The sequence below is a fragment of the Muntiacus reevesi genome, chromosome X (genome assembly GCF_963930625.1).
Source record: "Muntiacus reevesi chromosome X, mMunRee1.1, whole genome shotgun sequence".
Lineage (NCBI taxonomy): Eukaryota > Metazoa > Chordata > Mammalia > Artiodactyla > Cervidae > Muntiacus > Muntiacus reevesi.
Genome location: NC_089271.1, coordinates 10,671,705 through 10,691,451, shown reverse-complemented (window position 1 = coordinate 10,691,451; position 19,747 = coordinate 10,671,705). Strand labels below are relative to the sequence as shown.

At 42.8% G+C, this 19,747-nt stretch overlaps 1 protein-coding gene across 1 annotated transcript in view; it reads right to left on the bottom strand.

Annotated features, from left to right (window-relative positions):
• Positions 1-4,926: 4,926 nt before the first annotated feature.
• FRMPD4 (FERM and PDZ domain containing 4) overlaps positions 4,927-19,747 on the bottom strand; it is a 513,884-nt gene continuing 499,063 nt past the window's right edge. Inside the window, exons 12-17 of the mRNA XM_065915564.1 lie at positions 19,520-19,609; positions 18,640-18,822; positions 15,873-16,011; positions 9,880-10,947; positions 8,226-9,518; positions 4,927-6,739 (exon numbers count right to left, since the gene is read on the bottom strand). Of these exons, the coding sequence (XP_065771636.1) occupies positions 5,415-6,739; positions 8,226-9,518; positions 9,880-10,947; positions 15,873-16,011; positions 18,640-18,822; positions 19,520-19,609 (4,098 nt within the window). The 3' untranslated portion in view covers positions 4,927-5,414. The remainder of the gene's footprint in view (positions 6,740-8,225; positions 9,519-9,879; positions 10,948-15,872; positions 16,012-18,639; positions 18,823-19,519; positions 19,610-19,747) is intronic.

The window sequence follows — 19,747 nt, the reverse complement described above, 5'->3', positions numbered from 1 at the left end:
AGGCAAGAACACTGGAGTGGGTTGCCATTTCCCTTTCCAAGGGATCTTCCCGACCCAGGGATAGAATCCGATCTCCTGCCTTGGCAGGCACACTCTTTACCACTAAGCCACCTGGGAAGCCCATAGTGTAAGTTACATGATGCAAAAAGGCACGTACTGTTCAAACTACTCTTTATAAGGTTTTACAAAAAGACTCATTTTAATTCTCAGAGTTTCTAATGTTTTAAATGACTGTGTATTGGATAAATAGGCATTTTATTATATTGTCATATCCCTATACATTAATAATTGATAAGACAATGATATTTTGAGTAAAAGTCTTTATGGATCACAGAAGAATTGTAATTTTTTCACAGTATTAAGATCACTTTACACATTTTGGGTCTGCACGGTCTTCTCCAGTCCTGTGCTACCATACAAAGTGAAGACGGCCTACACTGACTTACTCTGAGTCCCTTCTTTCTTGAGAAGTAACAAAGGATTACCCATTCTAGAATGGGTAGACCATGTCAAGAGACCATGTCAAGCATATTGTACCCTGTCTCCAGAACCTAGCAGTGTGTGCCCAGACTAGGAGATTGTTAATAGCTATTTGAACAAATGAATGGACTCACCCTGGGAGCTGGGAGACAGAAAGGAGTTATGGGTCATGTAGTCAAATAGCAAGATGTGCAAAGGGTATTAATTCAACAGAGCTATTACTTGGTTGGAGGTTACCAAGAAGACTCAGCTTCCCCAATCCCACCTATATTAACAGTCAAAGCTAATTCTTCCTAAAGTTGTGAATGACGAGACTGCAAAGGACGTCCTAGTCAAGAATTTTGGTTTAGACTGCAGAGTGAAAAACGAAGGGAATTCCCTGCTGGTCCATTGGTTAGGACGCCATGCTTTCACTGCCGAGGGCCCGGGTTCCATCTCTGGTTGGGGAGATAAGATCCCAGAAGCCATGCAGTGTGGCACATTAGTTTTAAAGCAACAGAAAACTGAGATGCGATTATAAATATGGAGGAAAGATTAGGGCAAGTTCAGCAGAAGGCAGTGGGTTAATTTCAAGTTGAATGGTGAAATAAGTTTTCCCAATACTTGGGATAATTAGTTATCTACTTCTTTCTGCTATGCAGGATTTAATTCCATTATTTTCTACAGTGAAAACAGTTGATAAAGACATGGATTGTTCGTCCATGGATTTCCTATGTATAGGCTTTGAAATTTATTTTTTAAATTAAAAAAAATTCTAATACAATTTCTGAAGGTTACTTTCCAAGCTTTGAAATGAAAAAGTGAGAAGGGTAGGCTAGGGAGTAGGTGGAATAAAAAGTACCCAACTTTGTGATGTTCAAGTTGGTATGAATAAAATTCAGTTCAAAAGGTAAGATTCCAACCCTTTGATCTTTCAAAGCTGAGAAGCTATTTCTGCAATCTGACTTGAAAGTTTTATCATAGTTTTTGGACTGCCAGAGGGTAAACTTGCACTGAAATCCAACAAACTAAACTGAAAACTATGCTCACAGACAGACACACACACTCAAACACCTCTTTTGCACCTCTATACTCTCAAACACCCCGCCCCCCCCAAAATCAACTCCTTTCACAGCACAAAATCAGGTTAGAGAAACAATGTAATAATATCCATACATTTTGACTCCTGTGAATATTCTCAATTGTTTAGAACAGAGAAGGAATCACCTGAACATAGCTAATTTGCCTTGTTTTTCAATTTCAAAAATAGTTAACACAATTACAAATGGTGATAATCAGTCCAAGAGAACAAACATTGCCAAATTAAGAGTAAACCAGGGGGAATAAATTACAGTGCCATCCTGAGGAGCTCAGAAATAACATTCAGAGAATAAGTGACACTTAGAACTATATAAAAGAAGAATAGAAATGCAAATTGTCTTTCCTAAGATGGAGCATGATGAAAGAGGAAATTCACAGCAAAAGGAATCAATCTATTGTAATGTTGTTGTGGCTGGTCATTTCACAATATAGTCAGTTTTTCTTCTCTGAAACATAATTTCTTTTGTGATTAGACTAACTTCACCTGGGCCGAGGGGGTCTGTTTTAATTTTAATGTCTAATGGAATTGCATGAGTTGTTGGATTTTACTGGCAGCCTAATGCTGTGAGGGTGAGTCATCTGAGTCCTCCGTCTTTCCATGTCAATCACATTCCTCCAGCCAATCCACTTACATAAGATATGGTGAAACTGAGACTCAGAAAAGGGGCAAATGTGTTCAGATTGAGTCAAAAGTTATAAACACCTACGATAATAATAACATTAGCATAGATATTGAAAAAATTGAAAGCAGATGTCCTAAATTGTTGACAATGATTGTCTTTGGGGGTTTCTTCATTATTTCTGTAACATTTATTTGATGATATTAGGGAATTATTAATTTTAAAAAGTGTAAAAATGGCATTATGATTATGTTTAAAAACTCTTATCTATAGTAAGTGCTTACCGAAATATTCATGGATTAAATGCTATGATGTCTGGGATTGGCTTCTACATACGCTGTGGAAGGAGGTGCCTAGAAATAGAGAAAATAAGATTGGACATGAATTGGTGTGTGATGAGTACATATGGATTCATTATATGATTGTGTCTACCTCTGTATATGTTTGAAAGCTTTATAATAAAAGATTGATTAAAATGATAGGTGATACACCTTGAAAACTAGGCTGCAGACTAAGTGTAAAGGACCTTAGGGACAAGAAATTTTCGTTCTCTGGCTCAGTCATCTCCACACTGCAGTTAGTGCGACTCTGTCTGTGACAATATCCCATATATGCACCAGGCATATGCTTATTAATTGATTTATTGAAAATGATGTACATATACCACTGTGCTCTTAGCCTGTTATAAAACATACACAAACATAAAAAAGGCTAGATTAAAAAAAAAAGGCTAGATAAAAATAAACACACGGATCATTCTGATACATTCTTCCTACACTCTAGTGGATCTTGACCCTACCTAGGAGCAGCACGTTTAGCAACAGGGGGGCTTTTGAGGTTTTCTAAGTAGTAAAGAGTTTGTTTATATGAAACAAAAATTTATTGGTATACCCAAAGGTTCTGGGAGATTGATTAGAAAGACTCAGAGCTATTTCACTGAGGCCTCCCAAAGAAATGAAATGGACTGGGACGGTGTTCTAACTGGAGATGTCACTTTCTTGTATAGTTCTTTTATACATATGCAATACACTAATGTATTCTGCACAGTCAGGATACAATATGCATATAAAACAAACAGCCCCCACGTGTTATCTTGGGCAATATATTTAATGCAATGCTTATGATGATGATGATGATATATAACACTGAGTACTTACTCTCTGCCAGGTATTGCAGTAAGAACTTCATATACATAATTTTACTTAAAACTCATGACAATCCTATGGAAATAGATCTTATTATTGACTTCCATTTTACTAGAAGGAACTTGAGACTGAGAAAAATTGACTATCTTTCCCAAGATAAAAGGAATAGAAAATGGCAGAGCCCAAATTTAAATCAAGAGGTGTCTGACCCCAAACTCCATGTCCTTAACTATGAAACCATATTGCCTCCATATGGAATTAATGATAGCGTCCAAACCATGAGATCATTGTGATGATTAAATGAGATAATATATATGTTTCACACATTGTCTGACATAGAACACAATCCTATTAATATTTTAGTACACAGAATATTTACCAAAATTTTCCACAGTAAACACCATTAATTCTATCAAACACCAATATTTATAATTGTAATCAAATAATGTTTTATTAAACATTGTAATAACACATGTCTAAACTCCTTTTGTTTGCTACCACCTATAAATATGTGTGGCTTTTTTATTGAGTCTCTATGGAATGACTGATGAGAGGGATAGCAACTGGGGACTGTGTTATGCCTACAAAAATGGAAATATTTGCACTGGGCACACTCCTGTCATATTTTAAGAAGCCACCTACATAAATAAGAGTGTGTGTAGCTTGAACACTAAAAGAGCCATGAAGTACATATGTACATTATCAACTTTATTTTACAATTGCAGAATTTGCATCCTTTTGCTTTGACCCAAAGATACATTTTTAGAGAGACGATGGTTCTGAAAACTTCTTTGCATTCCATCAGGTTCACTTAAAGCGGTCAAGTTTACCACTCTTTTTTTTTTTTTTCCCCCAGCTTACATATTTCTATCAGCCAATCCAGACTAGAAATACTTCATTATTTATTTAAGTATGGCTTCCATACTAGAGTAACTATCTTTCCCTGATTTTTCTGTAACATTCCAGATTCAAAACTTTGTCCCAGTGTTAGGCTGGCATTGCAAATTTGGTTGGAAGCATGGGCTCCTGCAGAGGGGATGCATGAAGCTCTTTGCTGAGAGCTGTGATCTGCGATGTGATTCATAGCCTGGTGTGTGGTCTGCTTCACATTACCGGACCTGCATTTACTTGTGAGGATCATTTTCTGTTCCTTTTTGTAATTTGCAAATACTTCTCTAAATGCTCTGTCACTCTGAAGGGAATCCTATGTTTCATGGCTGAAATGGTGGGCAGAGAGGTTATGTCTTTGGTTTGTACATTTTGACACTGAGTCAAAGCAGAGCTTTCTTTTCATCAAACAATTTAATTTTGGTATTCTGAATTACTTTCACTTTCTGTAATTAGTCTATAAGTAGGTATTATCCAGAAACCTGCCCATCGTTCCCTCTGTTCTTCTATTTGGGAAGTACATTCATTCTAGAAACATCATGAAGAGCATTTGTGTTGACACAAAAGAATCCATTCCCACCCCATTTCTAGCCCAAATGGCATAAGCCAAAATGAAATATGTAGGATTCTTGGAAAAAAGCATCAGATAACCAAACACTATGAGCAAAAATTAATTTATTATATATATTCTCTAATAATTCATAATAGCTTTTTGAATTTTAAATGTCTTTTTGCTATTTCCAATGCTTAAAAATCATAGCTTTAAAACATATAGGTACTGTTCTATATACATTGTGATTTTTCTTTCCTTTTCTTTTCTTTTTTACTTCTAAATATGAATGATATGGTCTCCAAGTATCAGCTTGGAAGGAAAGGGGATAGGATTCATTGTTTTGCTCCAACACAGTAGAAATTAAAATTTCACATCACATACCTGGAGTTTTGACTATATGAAAAATAGCCAAATGTCACCACTTTCTTGTATATTTCTTTTACATGTATATATATGTATAATATAAACAGAATACATCTGGATTAGTACATTTCAACTTTTCATCAATGTGACTTTTATCTCCTATTTCATAGAAAATAACAAAATATACAGAGAGAAGAAAGGAGACGTCTGTTCATCGTACACATAAAGTAAATAAAAGTTCATGTATGGCTTTGCAAAGGTAGATTATGACGTGACTTTCATACTTTATTTATTTAAAAGCATCTTGAGAGAACGTGTTAGTGTGCTTACGAGAGCGGCCATGGTGGTTGAATGTCGCATCGAGAGTCCAACATTGGGATCACCAGTGGTCTTTCCAGTGGCTGCCTCGGCAGCTTTCAGGAGACAGATGTAGTTTATGACCACTTCATCGATCTTCGCTACTATTTCCTGCCGCTGTGTTTCGGAGTTCACGACTTTAACTAATCGCATGCAGGCTTCTGTTAGGCAACAGAGCACTTGAAAGCTGGAAGTCATAGCTAGGAGCATCTCTTCTGGACTTTTCTCAGCCATTGCCATTTTCCGACAGGCACTTCCCAACTGTCTGGACTCAATGGATAACAGCTGCTTGTACTGAGAAAGTGTTAGGTCATATGATTCAGGGCGTGACTCCTCTTTCTTCCCCTTGGTTGCCCTGACAAGGCAGAGCAGCTCATTGGCATCATTTTGGGCTGCGAGGAACCCATCGGGCATTGTATATGTGCTCTCCTTAAGGGCATTTATCCTTGCAATCCGGGCATCAAAAGCTAGGTTGCTGAAGTCCACATCATCTGGGCCACTCAAGTCTTCGGCCCAGACCTTCAGCACTGAACCTCTGGACAGCTCTCCTCCTTGCTTCTGAATTCCAACAGCCAGGGGTGGGCTGGTTGGGTCTGGCATGGCTTGAGTCACCTGTGGTCGAAAGAGGCAAGAGACTTGGTGGGTGGCCTCTCCCTCCTCTTCATCCTCATCACCGTCTTCATCCTGCCCTCGGTTCAGGAAGCAGTAGCTGAAAGGTCCCCGGCATCTCCAATGGCTGCCTTCCAGCTTCCGCAAGGGCAATGTCCTATACAGCTTTGAGTCTTTGTGAGCCACCGGGGACCTCTTGTGAACTTTCCCCTCAGAGCTAAAGTGCATCGAGCTTTGGGAAAAACTTTTGGTGAGCTTCTTCCCCAGGGGGAGTTCTGCTCGCCTTTCTGAACTGGTCTCCTGTGCTTCTGTGATACCTGGACACTTTAAGCTGACCGCACCCTGGCTTCTCTCCCGGAAGGTCTCCAAACTGACAGATCCTGAGAGGATACTGCTGCTCCGTCTCAGAGCCCTGTGGCTGGGGGATGTCCTGAGGCTCCCCCTTCTCAGATCCAGTGGCCACCAGCTCACAGCCTCTCCATAGGCCTGGTTTGCTTGGGAGAAATCATTGGGGTCTTGATTTGGAATTGGCACCTTTGATTCCGAGTGAATGTTTGATGGTAGCAGGGTGGGATCAGCTTCAGGATATTGAGACCAAGCTGAAGGCATGCCTCCTCGTCTCTCCTTCCCAGGCTCTGTCAAAGCTACACTAGGGGTAGCAGAAAAACAGAGAATCATTAAGCACCTCATGGGTGGTCATTTTTACTAAATCTCTATGTGATGTCTGTGATCTCCCAAGGATATATTCGAGAGAACACACGTCTTACAGAGATTATTCAAGCATATTTATGACTTTGAAGTTCCATTTTAAGGAGTTAGATTAATCCTGGCATTGGCTATCTTTTTAAAAAAAAGTGGCCTAATTTAATTAATGCAAATTAAATATACTAATCTTTTAAAGAGGACCCCATGAGGTTTTCCTGGTACAGGGTTTGAAGCTGAGACACTGGGAAAGTGCCAGAAAAGTTGTCATGTGAAGAGCACAATCTCCACTTCAAAGAATTTTTGTGAGAAGCAAGGGGTAAATTAGGTGCAAGCTCTTTGTAAACTGCAAAGTATCCTTTAACGAGTTTAGAGGAAAAGATGCTAGCTGGGAGACGAGTTAAGCAACATTCAGAGATGAGTTTCCCAAGGCAGGTGAAACTAGTGGTGAACTTTGACAAAGGAGATAATGAGGGCACGAACGGAAATTAACTGACATCACTGACTCAATGGACATGAATATGAGCAAACTCCGGGAGACAGTGGAGGACAGAGGCGCCTGGCGTGCTGCAGTCCATTGGGTCGCAGAGTTGGACACAAATGAGCAACTGAACAAGAACAAGGTCTCACTGACATCTACTGACCTACTGGAAAAGACACTATTTGAGGGTATAATTTGAAACTGGAAAGTGCGAAAGAGCGTCTGTGTTTGCCCCATGATGGCCAGCCAAGTGGATCTTGGAGACCAATAAGTGCCCACCTGGTGGCCGAATAGTGAGGAGGAGCACAGAAGATAGCAGTGCTCATGTTTCTACCTGTGCTTACTATTTTATTATTTGGGGGAAAATAAAACAGCTCATCATGTACCCCCAGACCTTCCTGACACTGCAGTAGGCCTGACACCTCAGAATACTCATCTTGGGGAGTTTTACAGAGTAGGGAGGAATCTGGAAATATTGCTGAAAGGCAAATGCTCTCCCCCAATCCCTCCCAACTCCCAGACCCCCTGCTCTATTATCCTTCCCTGCATCTTAAAAATGAAATGGCAAAATGAGAAATTCGATATCTTGAGAAGGAAATCAACCTTTTGTGATTCTTGTAACTTAAAAGTCACACTGGGCCTGGCTAAAAGTCTACATTTAGAAATCAGGGGGAAAAAAATTGCTCCATTAAATTCTAAAAGCAAGACAGAGCAGAAGTCTAAAGGGCAAATGCCATTTCTGCTACTGCCCAGATCTAGAAACGTCAGTATGTATTAAACACTGGGGGACTGATGAGTGACACTTAACCTGGCCGCAGTTTGGCAGCTTTTTAAAGAAAACCCTAACTTTTACTTTTCTTCCAGATTTTTAGTTTTAGGCTTGTTGTCAATTTGTTTTACGAGCTCCTGGTGGGTACCGCAAAGCACTAAATCCATCATTGCTGTACCTGTGGTTTCCTTAATCTTGGGGAGTCGGTGACATCCGTCTCTCAGAGTGCCAAACAGGGGTTCGGCATTAATGGCTGTGTGCAGGGCAGGCACCGTCATCCGCGGACACATCCCTTCTGTCTGTGGGTGTAATTCCTTAAAGGTGGCCCCATGGTTGGGCAGCCCGGGGGCTCTCTCCTCGGAGGGAAGGTAAGTCACGCCTTTCCCGGAGGCCTCGGCCATCAGGTGCTTCCCCAGCGAGGGGCAGAGGGGGGACTCCACCGGAGTGGCGCATGTGCTGCTGCTGCTGCCCGTGCCGCAGCCTGCGTCCACCGAGGAGCCTTGCGAGCTCTGGAGAGAAAAATGGCCCTCGCTTTGCAGCGACGACATCCGCTTGGCCAAGTGGTAGTCACACAGGCGGCCCACGCCCTCCTCTGCTTCGGGGAGCTTGGCGGGACGGTCACAGCCGGACGGGTCTGCATCCTCCGGGTTACCTAGGTCTTTGGCGGAAGACACACAGGTGACGTCCGTTAAGAAGTGGTCCCGCGGGCCCAGTCCTGAAACCTCGATGGCTTCTCCCTCGGGAGCCCCGTCATCCTTCCCTTCGGCGTCCCTGCTCCCCACACCCGAAGCTCTGGGAAAGGTGATGCCCGGTGCTGCTTCCAATCCAGTTTTTTCAGCCACAACCCCCTCAGTGGCCACGTACCATCTTTGGCTGTCCTTGCGGAAGGCAGTTCTCTCCAGGTTAAAAGTGCTGAGGTGTTGACTGTCCCTTGAAGACACAGTAGCAAATTTACCGCCTTTGGCGTCCTCCTCCGCCTCGGCTGTTTTGATCCCCTGCTGTTTTTTCCCCGGCACGCTCCCGTTAAGGGGTGCTTTCCCCTCCCCATCGGCCGGCTGGCTTTTCCTTTTGCTGGTGCAGGAATACGCCATCGGTCCAAGGTGCAGTTTGCCAAAATAGTCAGTGACTGACTTGGTCTCCATGGTTTCGGGCTCCATCTCCATGTGGTCCGAGTGAAGCATCTGCTTGGAAGGCACAACTTTGGGCGGCAGGTCACTCACCGGACGGGCGGCCAGACTGTGGGAGGCCTTTGGGGGCAAGCCCCCAGCAGGGCTTTTGGAGGCGGGGAACTCTGTCTGCTCTTCCGCCAGGGGGTGGTAGCCTTCATGAGTGGCCAAGAACATGCGGGAGAGGTTTTCTGACTGCTTCTGGGCCGTGGCCAGTTCAGAACTCTCCGTCATTTCAGAAGAGTTAGTCTCATTGCCCGAGTCAGAGGAGGACTCGGGACTATAAGCCCGCAAGATGGCTACACCTGCGGGCCGCAAAAAACAAGAACCGGTTAATGGATGCATCACAGGCACTAGGAGACACGTAAGAACATGGGTTTCATTAGTATCAAAAACAATACCAAGCTTTTCCCTTTTCAGTAAGGACTCTGAGTTTATTGCACAGTTGTTCCGGAAATAGGGGGGAGAAAACGTGCCATATGTTTAAAAAAAAAAAAAAAATGGAAACCACATACACGAAAAACCCATGATGGTAGTTTCAGCACATTTGGGAAACGGGACATGCGTGAAATGAGGAAACACACGACAGGATTCCAAGGGCGGATGGCTTTGAAGGGATGGAAGGATATGGCTATCAGTGAATAAACGTAACAATCGTGAAAGAACCTGAATTGTCACTGGTCTGCGGATCCTCTGACACGGACAGAGCTTCCAGAGTGTCCAGCGTGGAAACGCCGGTGTTATCCAGGCCCTTGTCACACTTGCTCTCGGTGCTGGTAGGCACGGCGTCGATGAGGGACACGGGGATCTCGTCGTTCTGCAGGGTGACGCCGGGCCCCTTGTCCTCGAGGAAGGAAGCGGCCTGGCTCTGAGAGTCCTCCTCGTCGGAACTATCTCTGAAGCCAGGGGGCGGCGCGGCGATGGCCATGTTCAAGGAACGCAACAGGAAGTCATCCTCATTGTCGTCCCCTTCGGGAGGGGGCAGGGACGTGAGGTCGATGATGTCATCGCTTGAGCCGGATAGGTTGAGGATGGCCGGCTGGTTCATCTCTCCCACCACGAGGTCCTCCTCACAGCTCACCTCATCCTCGTCCTCCGCGTCATCCGTGTTCTCGGCGTAACAGATGTCGTGCAGCAGGGGCTCCTCTATGCCCTCGGCGGCCTCGAAGTTCTTCACGTCGCCTATGTTTGCGTACACAGAATTGGCCACGAACTGGATGCTCTCTGCATCTGGAGTGAGACCCAGGCTCTTCATGTCGTTGGCACCGCTTATGTAGAGATTGCTCTGCTTCTCCAGCAGTTCTGGACTCTCGTCCAATAGCCTTTCGTAGCCGAGGGTGGGGGCAGTGACCCCCTCATCCAAGGCGAGATCTCCAAAAATAAAGGACACTTTGGCTCCTCTCGGAGACTCCTGTGCTTTCTTGAGAGTTTCTGGGCCTGAGAGGGTCAGCAGGGACCGCTGAGTTAGACTTCTGTAGTCTGCCTCACACGGAGCCTCGCCCGGCTGGGTCAGCGGCTGGGGCAGCTCATCCGAGTTATAGCTGTTGTCCACATACAAGTGCCGGTGGTGGTCTTTTGGACACAGGGTGCCATCCGCAATCTCAACTGCCTTCTGCTTTGCATCTATGTATGTTATCTGCGCTTCCTGCTCCTCTTCGCCAATGAAGGTGGTCATTTGGGGTATACAGTTCCACTCGGGACCAAGCATGTTGTGCTTTCCTTTATTTTCAGTTCCTAAAGAAAAAGAGTCATGCAAAGACACATTACTGTGCAGGCTGATTTCTGGGACACTTTGTCTCTGTTTCTTAACTTAATGGTTTGTAGCATCACTTTTGTGAATATGGTTATTGTTCAGCTTTCCAAATAGGGGAGTAGTTGATTTAGGCTTCAGGTGTAAGGATTTCTTGGTTAGGAGAATTGAGACTGCAGAAAATAGAACTGCTACTTGATAAAATAGAATACCATCTGAGAGTAGGGCACTACAGCTTCATTCCATCTGATCTCTGGTTCTAGTATTTAAAAGACCTTATTTATGTCTATAAATGTGAATATACAACATACCTTTAAAAAATCCTTAAAGGTGATATAGTCCAGTGGGCTGTTATACTGGGAAAGATTGCCCTTTTCTTTGGAATGCAAAATCTAACATTTCCCACTTTGCATAAGGAGATGTTAGACTTTTTCCACATTGAGTTAAGAGAAGGTCAAGGATCCTCATACTTCTACCACGTATTTCAGGAAATAGTGTAATGACAATATAATAATAAATATATATGTATATAATGTATACTAACACAAACTGTAATGCTACATATCGCAATGGTAGTACTAAAACTTCTCTTTAGCCTTTTCCTGTCTTAGTGGGTTTGCATATTTTTACGTATAAGTGCCAGCGCACATGAGCACACATGCACACACAGGCAGGATGTAGAAGGTGGAGCACTGACAAGTCGTGTACTCCTCTCTGCTATTTCTAAGCATAGTTAATACTTTGATGAATTTCCATCTTTATTTGTATCATGAAAACTCCTGAAGATTTGTTTAATGTTCCTCCAGAATTAAAATGGCAAAATCTTAATTTAAACAGCACTGTGTTATTTGATCTTTAAGGGTCTTCCAAAAGAGAATTCTGCTGTGGAAATTTTGCTCTGATATTTACCAAGACAGGGCAGTGAATCACTGTGTCAATATTGCTTTGTCAATTCCAGAGGTGACATTTTGAGGAAATGTTAGGGCCACATATTCTCCCATTTGTTTCCTCAAATTGCCCTCTGGCCCAAGTTTGATTAATGCCAATATCAGATATGCAAGAGATATAGGAAAAATAAAAACGAAAACAGTTTTACTGAAGAAGTTTTGACTCTCTCCCAAATATATAATGGACTCAATGTTGAAGAATGTTCCAAGTCATTTTACTCAATATATATATTTTCCGTGAATACCAAGTAAAGATAAAATTTAAAGACACTCAGTTACACAACAGGCGTACTTACATGTGACCTAATAATAAATACACCTTTGGGGGTTCAGCATTGTTTTATTGACAATGACATGAATTATGACTGGCTCTGTGTGTGAGAGAGTGTGTGTGTGACTAGTGCAGGTTGTTGGGGGGAGGGAGAGTGGTTGAGCAAGGATGTAAGAGAGCTCTGGGGTTAAACCCAAGGGTTGGCGGATTTTTTTCTGTAAAGGGAGGGCCAGAGAGTAAATATTTTAGATTTTGTGGGGTCAACAGCTCAGTTCAGCAACTACTCAACTCAACTGTTGTAACATAAAAGGAGTCATAGCTGACAAATAAGCAAACAAATGCAGTGACTTGAATGGTGACCCTGCAAAGGTTATGAATGTGACCTTATTTGAAAAGAGTCTTTGCAGATATAAGTAAGGATCTTGAGATGAGATCACCTGGAATTATCTGTGTGGGACCCTAACTCCAACAGAAAGTGTCCTTATAAGAGAAAAGCAGAGCCACACTTGGGCCATACACAGAAGAGGGGGAGGCTGAGTGAAGGTGGAGGCAGACACTGAAGTCATGCAGCTATAAGGAATGCAGATGGCCACCTGGAGCCGGAAGAGGCAAAACAAGATTCTCCCCTAGAATCTCTTGAGGGGGCCTGGCCCTGCCGGTGCTTGGATTTTGAACCTCTAGCCCACCAAACTGTGAGAGAACAAGTTTCTGTTAAGTCCTCAAGCTTGTGATAATTTGTTACGGCTACCCTAGATATTTAATAAAATGTACATGCCTGAGTTTTAATAACATTTCATTCACAAGAACATGACCTGATCCACAGGCCATGGTTTGCTGACCCCTGGTTTAGACCAACCAGAAAACCAAATAGGTCAGTAGGCTAAAAGCAATTTAGCAAGACTTTCCTAAGGCCCAGAGATGCTTAACTACATAGGTTCAGGGATTTTTAAAGTATTTGAAGGGTTAATTTTCAAGACCGTGAAGAAGAAAGAGGGGTTGACTGTTTCTAGCTAGAGGTCTTGATGAAGTTCTCTTATCAGTATGAGACAAAACGAAAACACGCGCTCTCTCGGCTTTCTTCTAGAAGGGTGTACTGATTTGGCTTCTGGAATGATCTGGGAGACACAGAAGGACGTCTCCTACAGATGAGCTGGTTTTAACAGACTTCAGACTCTACAGTTTTTGAGTCTCAGGAGCCTTTGGGGGAATTTCTGAAGAGAAGGGAGGCTTTTCAGCCATTAGAGGAGGCTGAGCTCCGAGCTGCAACTCTGCTTGGGTCAACCAGTTAGCTGTTTGTTGGAGTGTGCAATCTCTCTCGCTCATCCTTTCTTATTAAACACGCACATGCACACGTGCAGGCTTGTGTGTGCTGTTTGGAACATGTGCCCTCACCCTCAGGCTCACTGTCGAAACAAAAGAAATGACCAAAAGATTGAAGCTCCATTATTTCCCCATGGTGATATGATACTTTTTGGAACTAAGTTTTTGCCTCATGAAACTTTATTTAACAACACATTGTGAGTCGCTATACATTGGACAGAACTGAGGCCCCTGTTACTGTAATCATTTGTAGAATGGTAGCTTTGGCTTTCCTCTTGCACCCATACAATCTTAACCGTCCATGGGGAGAAGGTTTGATTTTAACAATACACTTTAGGATTTTAAGATTTTCCAATGCAAAAGGAATATGTTAAATTGCGGAACTGCTCTTCATAATTTCAAAAGTCACAGTTCAATTGCTCTAAATCTCCTCGCTCAAAGAAAACATGTGGTCATACAGACATTCACCACTGAACCCAGCACACACATCCACCTCCTCTTTGATTCAATGTATTTTTAATCAAACAGACACTTCAAGGTGGGTTGGGATGAAATCTAGCTGCAAGTCCCAGTTGCCTTCCAGCATGCCTTGTTCAACTCTCTGGTTTTCCTTTATTCTTTGACTGTTATTGTTACCACTCAACAAGCTGTCACAATAAACTGTGTACCAGCCTATCTGTATGCATGCCAAGCTGCATATTACTATATTTTCAGGGAATAATAATTTTTATTTCCTGATAAGTTTAAAAGTAGATTTTCCTTCCCTTCTTTTCTCTTCCATTTTCTTTCAAAAGCTGACAATGGAATTTGTTCTCCAGAATTTCCTTTTCTTTTAAAATAAACTCTATTTATGGAGCCTCTGATTATACATTTTTCACAGGTCAGTATCTCTGACTTGAATGGTAGGCTCTGTCCATCAGCCATATTTACCGACTGTCCACTATAGATGGAGGAAAAAGTTCAAACACTGAAGAAAAATCTGCAAACTATTTTATATAGAATGGAAAAACAATAAGATCCCACTGTACAGCACAGGGAACTATATTCAATATTATGGGATAAACCATAATGGAAAAGAATGTATACACACACACACACACATATGTATAACTGAATAACTTTGATGTACAGGGGAAATTAACACACACTGTAAATCGACTATACTCCAATAAAATAAATTTCAAAAAACAGTTCTAGAATAAATGAAAACCATCTACCCTCAAAGAAATTCTCAGTTTAACAGCTACCACCCTCGATATCTGCACTTTTGGGGCTTTCTTTGTGTCAAAGGGCTGAGATGAAGTATTTGATCTTTGCCATTTCAATGCTTCTGCGAAAAAGCTAATATGATGTCCAGGGTCCCTTCTAGAGCCCCAAGTCCAAGGGTTGGACAATTTCCATGTCTTCCCAAGATAGAGTTCCCAGAACCCTGAACATGAGTCTGACGTGGGAGGAGGCACTTGGCGTCTGGATGTAGGGCACCTTAATGAGGGATCAGCTGCTTATAAAGTTGGAGGCTCACAACTACTGGGCAGTCCATCCTAAATTCTCTGCACCCTGACTGAGTTCTGAGAGAATGAGGCAGTTAAAAATCAGACATAAAGGCTGAGACCTACACCCTTCACAATAATTAAATCACTGCTTTGGAGGTAGGTACCCAATATTTGCCAAGTGACATGTGAAAAAGAAAGTGAAAGTCGCTCAGTTGTGTTTGACTCTTTGCGACCCCATGGACTGTATAGTCCATGGAATTCTCCAGGTCAGAATACTGGAGTGGGTAGTCATTCCCTACTCCAGGGGATCTTCCCAACCCAGGGATTGAACCCAGGCCTCCCACATTGCAGGCAGATTCTTTATCAGCTGAGCCACAAGGGAAGCCGCATGTAAAATGTGACTAAAAATCAACATTTTCATTAAAAAAAAATATTAGAACATATCAGAAGTATTTGGAGACTTTTGTGTTAAATTTGGACATTAGATGTTTTTATGGGTATACTTTTTAATTTTTCAAGAAATATCCTTATTTTATTATTTTTTGAAATATTAATCACTTTAAAGTAAACAGGTTCGGTCAACATATCTTAGATCATTCTTTTTAATAATTCAAACCACCACAACAGCATTGTACCAGATTGGTTTGTCATGCTAGATTTGTTTCTGCAGTGCTAATTTACCCCTAGTTTATACCAGCAATACATTGTCCAGTCTCAAAATATGGAATCTTTTTTACTTCTTCCTCTTCCTATATTAGCCTGTATGTCTATAATAATCAAATCTGCTCATCTCTCCTCAAAAGGAAACATCCTTATTACTGTTGTCAGTTGGCATGGGGAAGGGAGGTCGGTGCCTCGTGAGTTTTGGAAGAGAATACCTGTGTCCTGGGTCCCTGCGTTTTTCTTGTTGGCCATGTTAAATATTGACCTCCTGGAATCCACAAGCAGACGGTAGTATCCAGCCGTTAAGCAGGCCAGGTTCATGGCGTCCGAAGACTCCATCAGGAGAGTGATGGGCTACACAGAAGAGAACGCTTTGGTTAAAACCATCCCCCTTTAATAACCTCCCTCAAGTGACAACAGTGACATTTGTGCTTATGAAATGTGAACAAACGAACTTTTGGAGTGACTGTTTCACCGGAGAAACACAAATGAGGGAAAGGTCAGGTATAACGGAAAGCCTGACTGAAAAATGTTCAGGTGACACCATTTTGAAAGCCTAGACATTTGGAGTCTTTTCCAAGTCATATTGGGTTAAAACAAATAGCACTGGTTTTGTTTCAAATCGTTAATCTTTTAAAAAGTCACAGATAAGGAATCAGTTACCAGATATGAATTCACCATCTGAAAAAAAATCACAGGAAGCCTAAGTTTGGGTTCATGGTGAAAATTTGTGTTGAATTAAAGTAAAAATCAAGTGGAAATTACTGTCAAGACTGAATGAAAAATGTTGAAGAGATCCAGGACAAGGATACTTCTAAAAGAAATTGCAAATTCACAGGAGGGGAAAACAGACATGGGAGTTGAGAAAAGGCCTTGCCCCAACTTTCTAGAAACATAATTGGGATGAGGATCTTGGGCATACAGGGAAGCAATTATCCTCATTGAGAAAGGAAGGGTGGATATGCTGGTGTGTTCTTGCTGAAAGAGAGAGGAAGTGAGAGGAAAATAAGGGAGCAAGAAAAAAGCAGACACCTGGAGAGGCACAGAAACAGCGAGATGACAGGTCCCTCGCTTTCACTGCCGGGGGAGGGCAGTGGCCAGGACGACGGCCATGGGTGATGAAACCCAACTCCGCCCCAGGTCCCTGATCAACTCGACTTGCTGCTTTTTGCTTCTATTTCAGTGGCAGTCTCCCTCTAAGCAGCCCCGCAATTCTTTTATATAAACAGGAAACCATCCACAGGATCTTGTCACCTCCTTCTGTTTGAGACAGATTATCCCCGTTATCACATCTGTGATGACTGCACCCGATACACCTGTTCTTCTGCCCCTTTCACATGACAGGCTGTATTGCTCTTAGCATCTTTGGTCATGGACCAGAATAGGTGTGCCAAGTCTACTCTTGGACATTCATTGCCATGAAGTCAAGTGCAGTGCCCTGGATTCAGCCCATGAAACACCATGGGCCACGGCCGGCGTGCCTGAGCTCCACGCTTTCCCTTGATGCGTCCCTTCCATTGTGTAGAAGCCCATTTCCACGTTCTCCTCTACTCTTAATCTGCCCCTTCCACAAAACTGTGGGGGGGTGTGAAGCTGGGAGCGGGTCCTTCCCCCGTTCTCAGAGCACGACTTCTCCTGTGTTCTGAGGTTCAACCTGTTTCCTCTGCAGACTCACTGGACCTTTTCTCTACAGAAACATCACATACATTAATGCTGCCAAAATCCAATGACTCATCTATGACTGGGACAAGACGGCGGGGACGGGGGACCTGGATTGCTTGCTGTCAGTTTCTGTTTGGGGAGGAAATGTCTGCCCTCTAAGGACAATCTCAGATGGCTGTTTCCAGTCAAATGGCCATGATATTCAAGGGGCCAGATGTTCGGCCACCACTAATTGCTACAGCGTGAAAAGACAGATTGACTGAAATACTCAGTCTTTCCAAAAGAATAAGCACATATGGATGCTACATCAAAAAGGGAATGGGGAATCTAAACAAAGTTGGGAAGACTCTCCCTGACTCTCTACATAAAAATCACGTATTCTAGAAAGTAAGTAGGGAAACATTTCCCCCACTCCCCATCACTCTGGAGTCAGACGGGACCTTAGACACAAACTCATTTGCTTTCTCATATAGAGCTGAAGAGATGGAGCTCAGAGAAAGAGAGGGACTTGTCCCCTAATCACAGAGCCATCTAGTGAGGACTGGAGCCCTCATGCCTGAGTTGAGTGGATTTTTTCTTTACCCATTTCACCACTGATGCCTTCCTCAGCGATCAACGCAAAGAAATAGAGGAAAACAACAGAATGGGAAAGACTAGAGATCTCTTCAAGAAAATTAGAGCTACCAAGGGAACATTTCATGCAAAGATGGGCTCGATAAAGGACAGAAATGGTACGGACCTAACAGAAGCAGAAGACATTACTTTGCCAACAAAGGTCCGTCTAGTCAAGGCTATGGTTTTTCCAGTGGTCATGTATGGATGTGAGAGTGGACTGTGAAGAAAGCTGAGTATCAAAATTGATTCTTTTGAACTGTGGTGTTGGAGAAGACTCTTGAGAGTCCCTTGGACTTCAAGAAGATCCAACCAGTCCATCCTAAAAGAGAGCAGTCCTGGGTGTTCACTGGAAGGACTGATGTTGAAGTTGAAACTCTAATACTTTGGCCACCTCATGCGAAGAGCTGACTCATTGGAAAAGACCCTGATGCTGGGAGGGATTGGGGGCAGGAGGAGAAGGGGATGACAGAGGATGAGATGGCTGGATGGCATCACCAACTCGATGGACATTACTTTGGATAAACTCTGGGAGTTGGTGGTGGACAGGGAGGCCTGGAGTGCTGCGATTCATGGGGTCGCAAAGAGTCGGACACGACTGAGCGACTGAACTGGACTGGGCTGCACAGGTTGAAATTTTGCTTGCTTTGTAAATATCAGAAGCACTATCAGGAAGCAAGGTCATATGTCAATATCTGAAAGACTTACCTTCACATCCAGCACGTGGAGCTCCACCCTCACCAAGCTCTCCTCTTCAGTAAACATCTCGATCCTGTTGACATGGCTGAAGTCAGCTAAAAGAGCCACCAGGTTGGTTTTGGTGTTTATGACGTGGCTTATGCCATAGCGGGGTCCCACCAAGAGGGTCACTTCCGAGCGCTTTTCCGCCTGCTGAGAAAGACACGTCCACAAAATTTAAAAAATACTAGACCTCTGGCAATTCCCTGGTAGTCCAGTGGTTAAGACCCCCATGCCCATGGTCCAGGTTCCATCCCTGGTTGGGGAACTAAGATTCTGCAGTTTTCATGATGTGGCCAAAACAAATAAATAAATTAAATAACAATGAAAAAGCTCTGAAGCACCAGGCATAGTTGAACCTGAGAGACATTTTTCTAAGATTACATTTTCTTTAGAAAGTATTCCCGGGTTATATTGTACTAAATCATCCAATTAGAAGAACCAGATATATGATTACAGCAAGGCTCTGATAAATTATGAATAATGTAGGAAGTAAATGTTATCATAGCATGCATATTCATTATTATGAGAGGCTATCAGAAATGAGGATTTTTTTTCTCTTTTTCAAATCATTCTGGCCCAATGATTTAAAAGGAGGCCATTGTGAGAGTGCACCAATTCTCTCGGCTTTTCATATTTCCTTTTCTGGGGCATTCTGCAGTGGTGTTATCTAGTTTAACATTTCTTCTGATATTTTCAGACTAGGGTGCAGTCGATTAGAAATGAGGGCTGGAAAAGATTCATAGCTGATTTGCTTTTGTCATCAAAGGCAGCTCATTCAAGACAGCCCAGGCAGTGACATTTTGAAGGCCTCTGTGACCTCCACAAAAAAGCAAGAAAAAGAAATTACCACTAATGTTGCCTTGAACACACGGCCCCCATACAGTCGGAGGTCACTGAGGAACTTGAGATAATGGACCTTGGCTTGCAGCGCGGAGAGCTGAGGAGAGAAAAGAAATCTCAGGTGTTCACTCCATCAGGTCTGATTTTGTTTCTGCTGGAGACTAGCCGAAAACAAAGGCAAACGAGAAGGATGCTTCCACTGCCAACAGATGGGGTGTGACAAGGGCTCTTCATG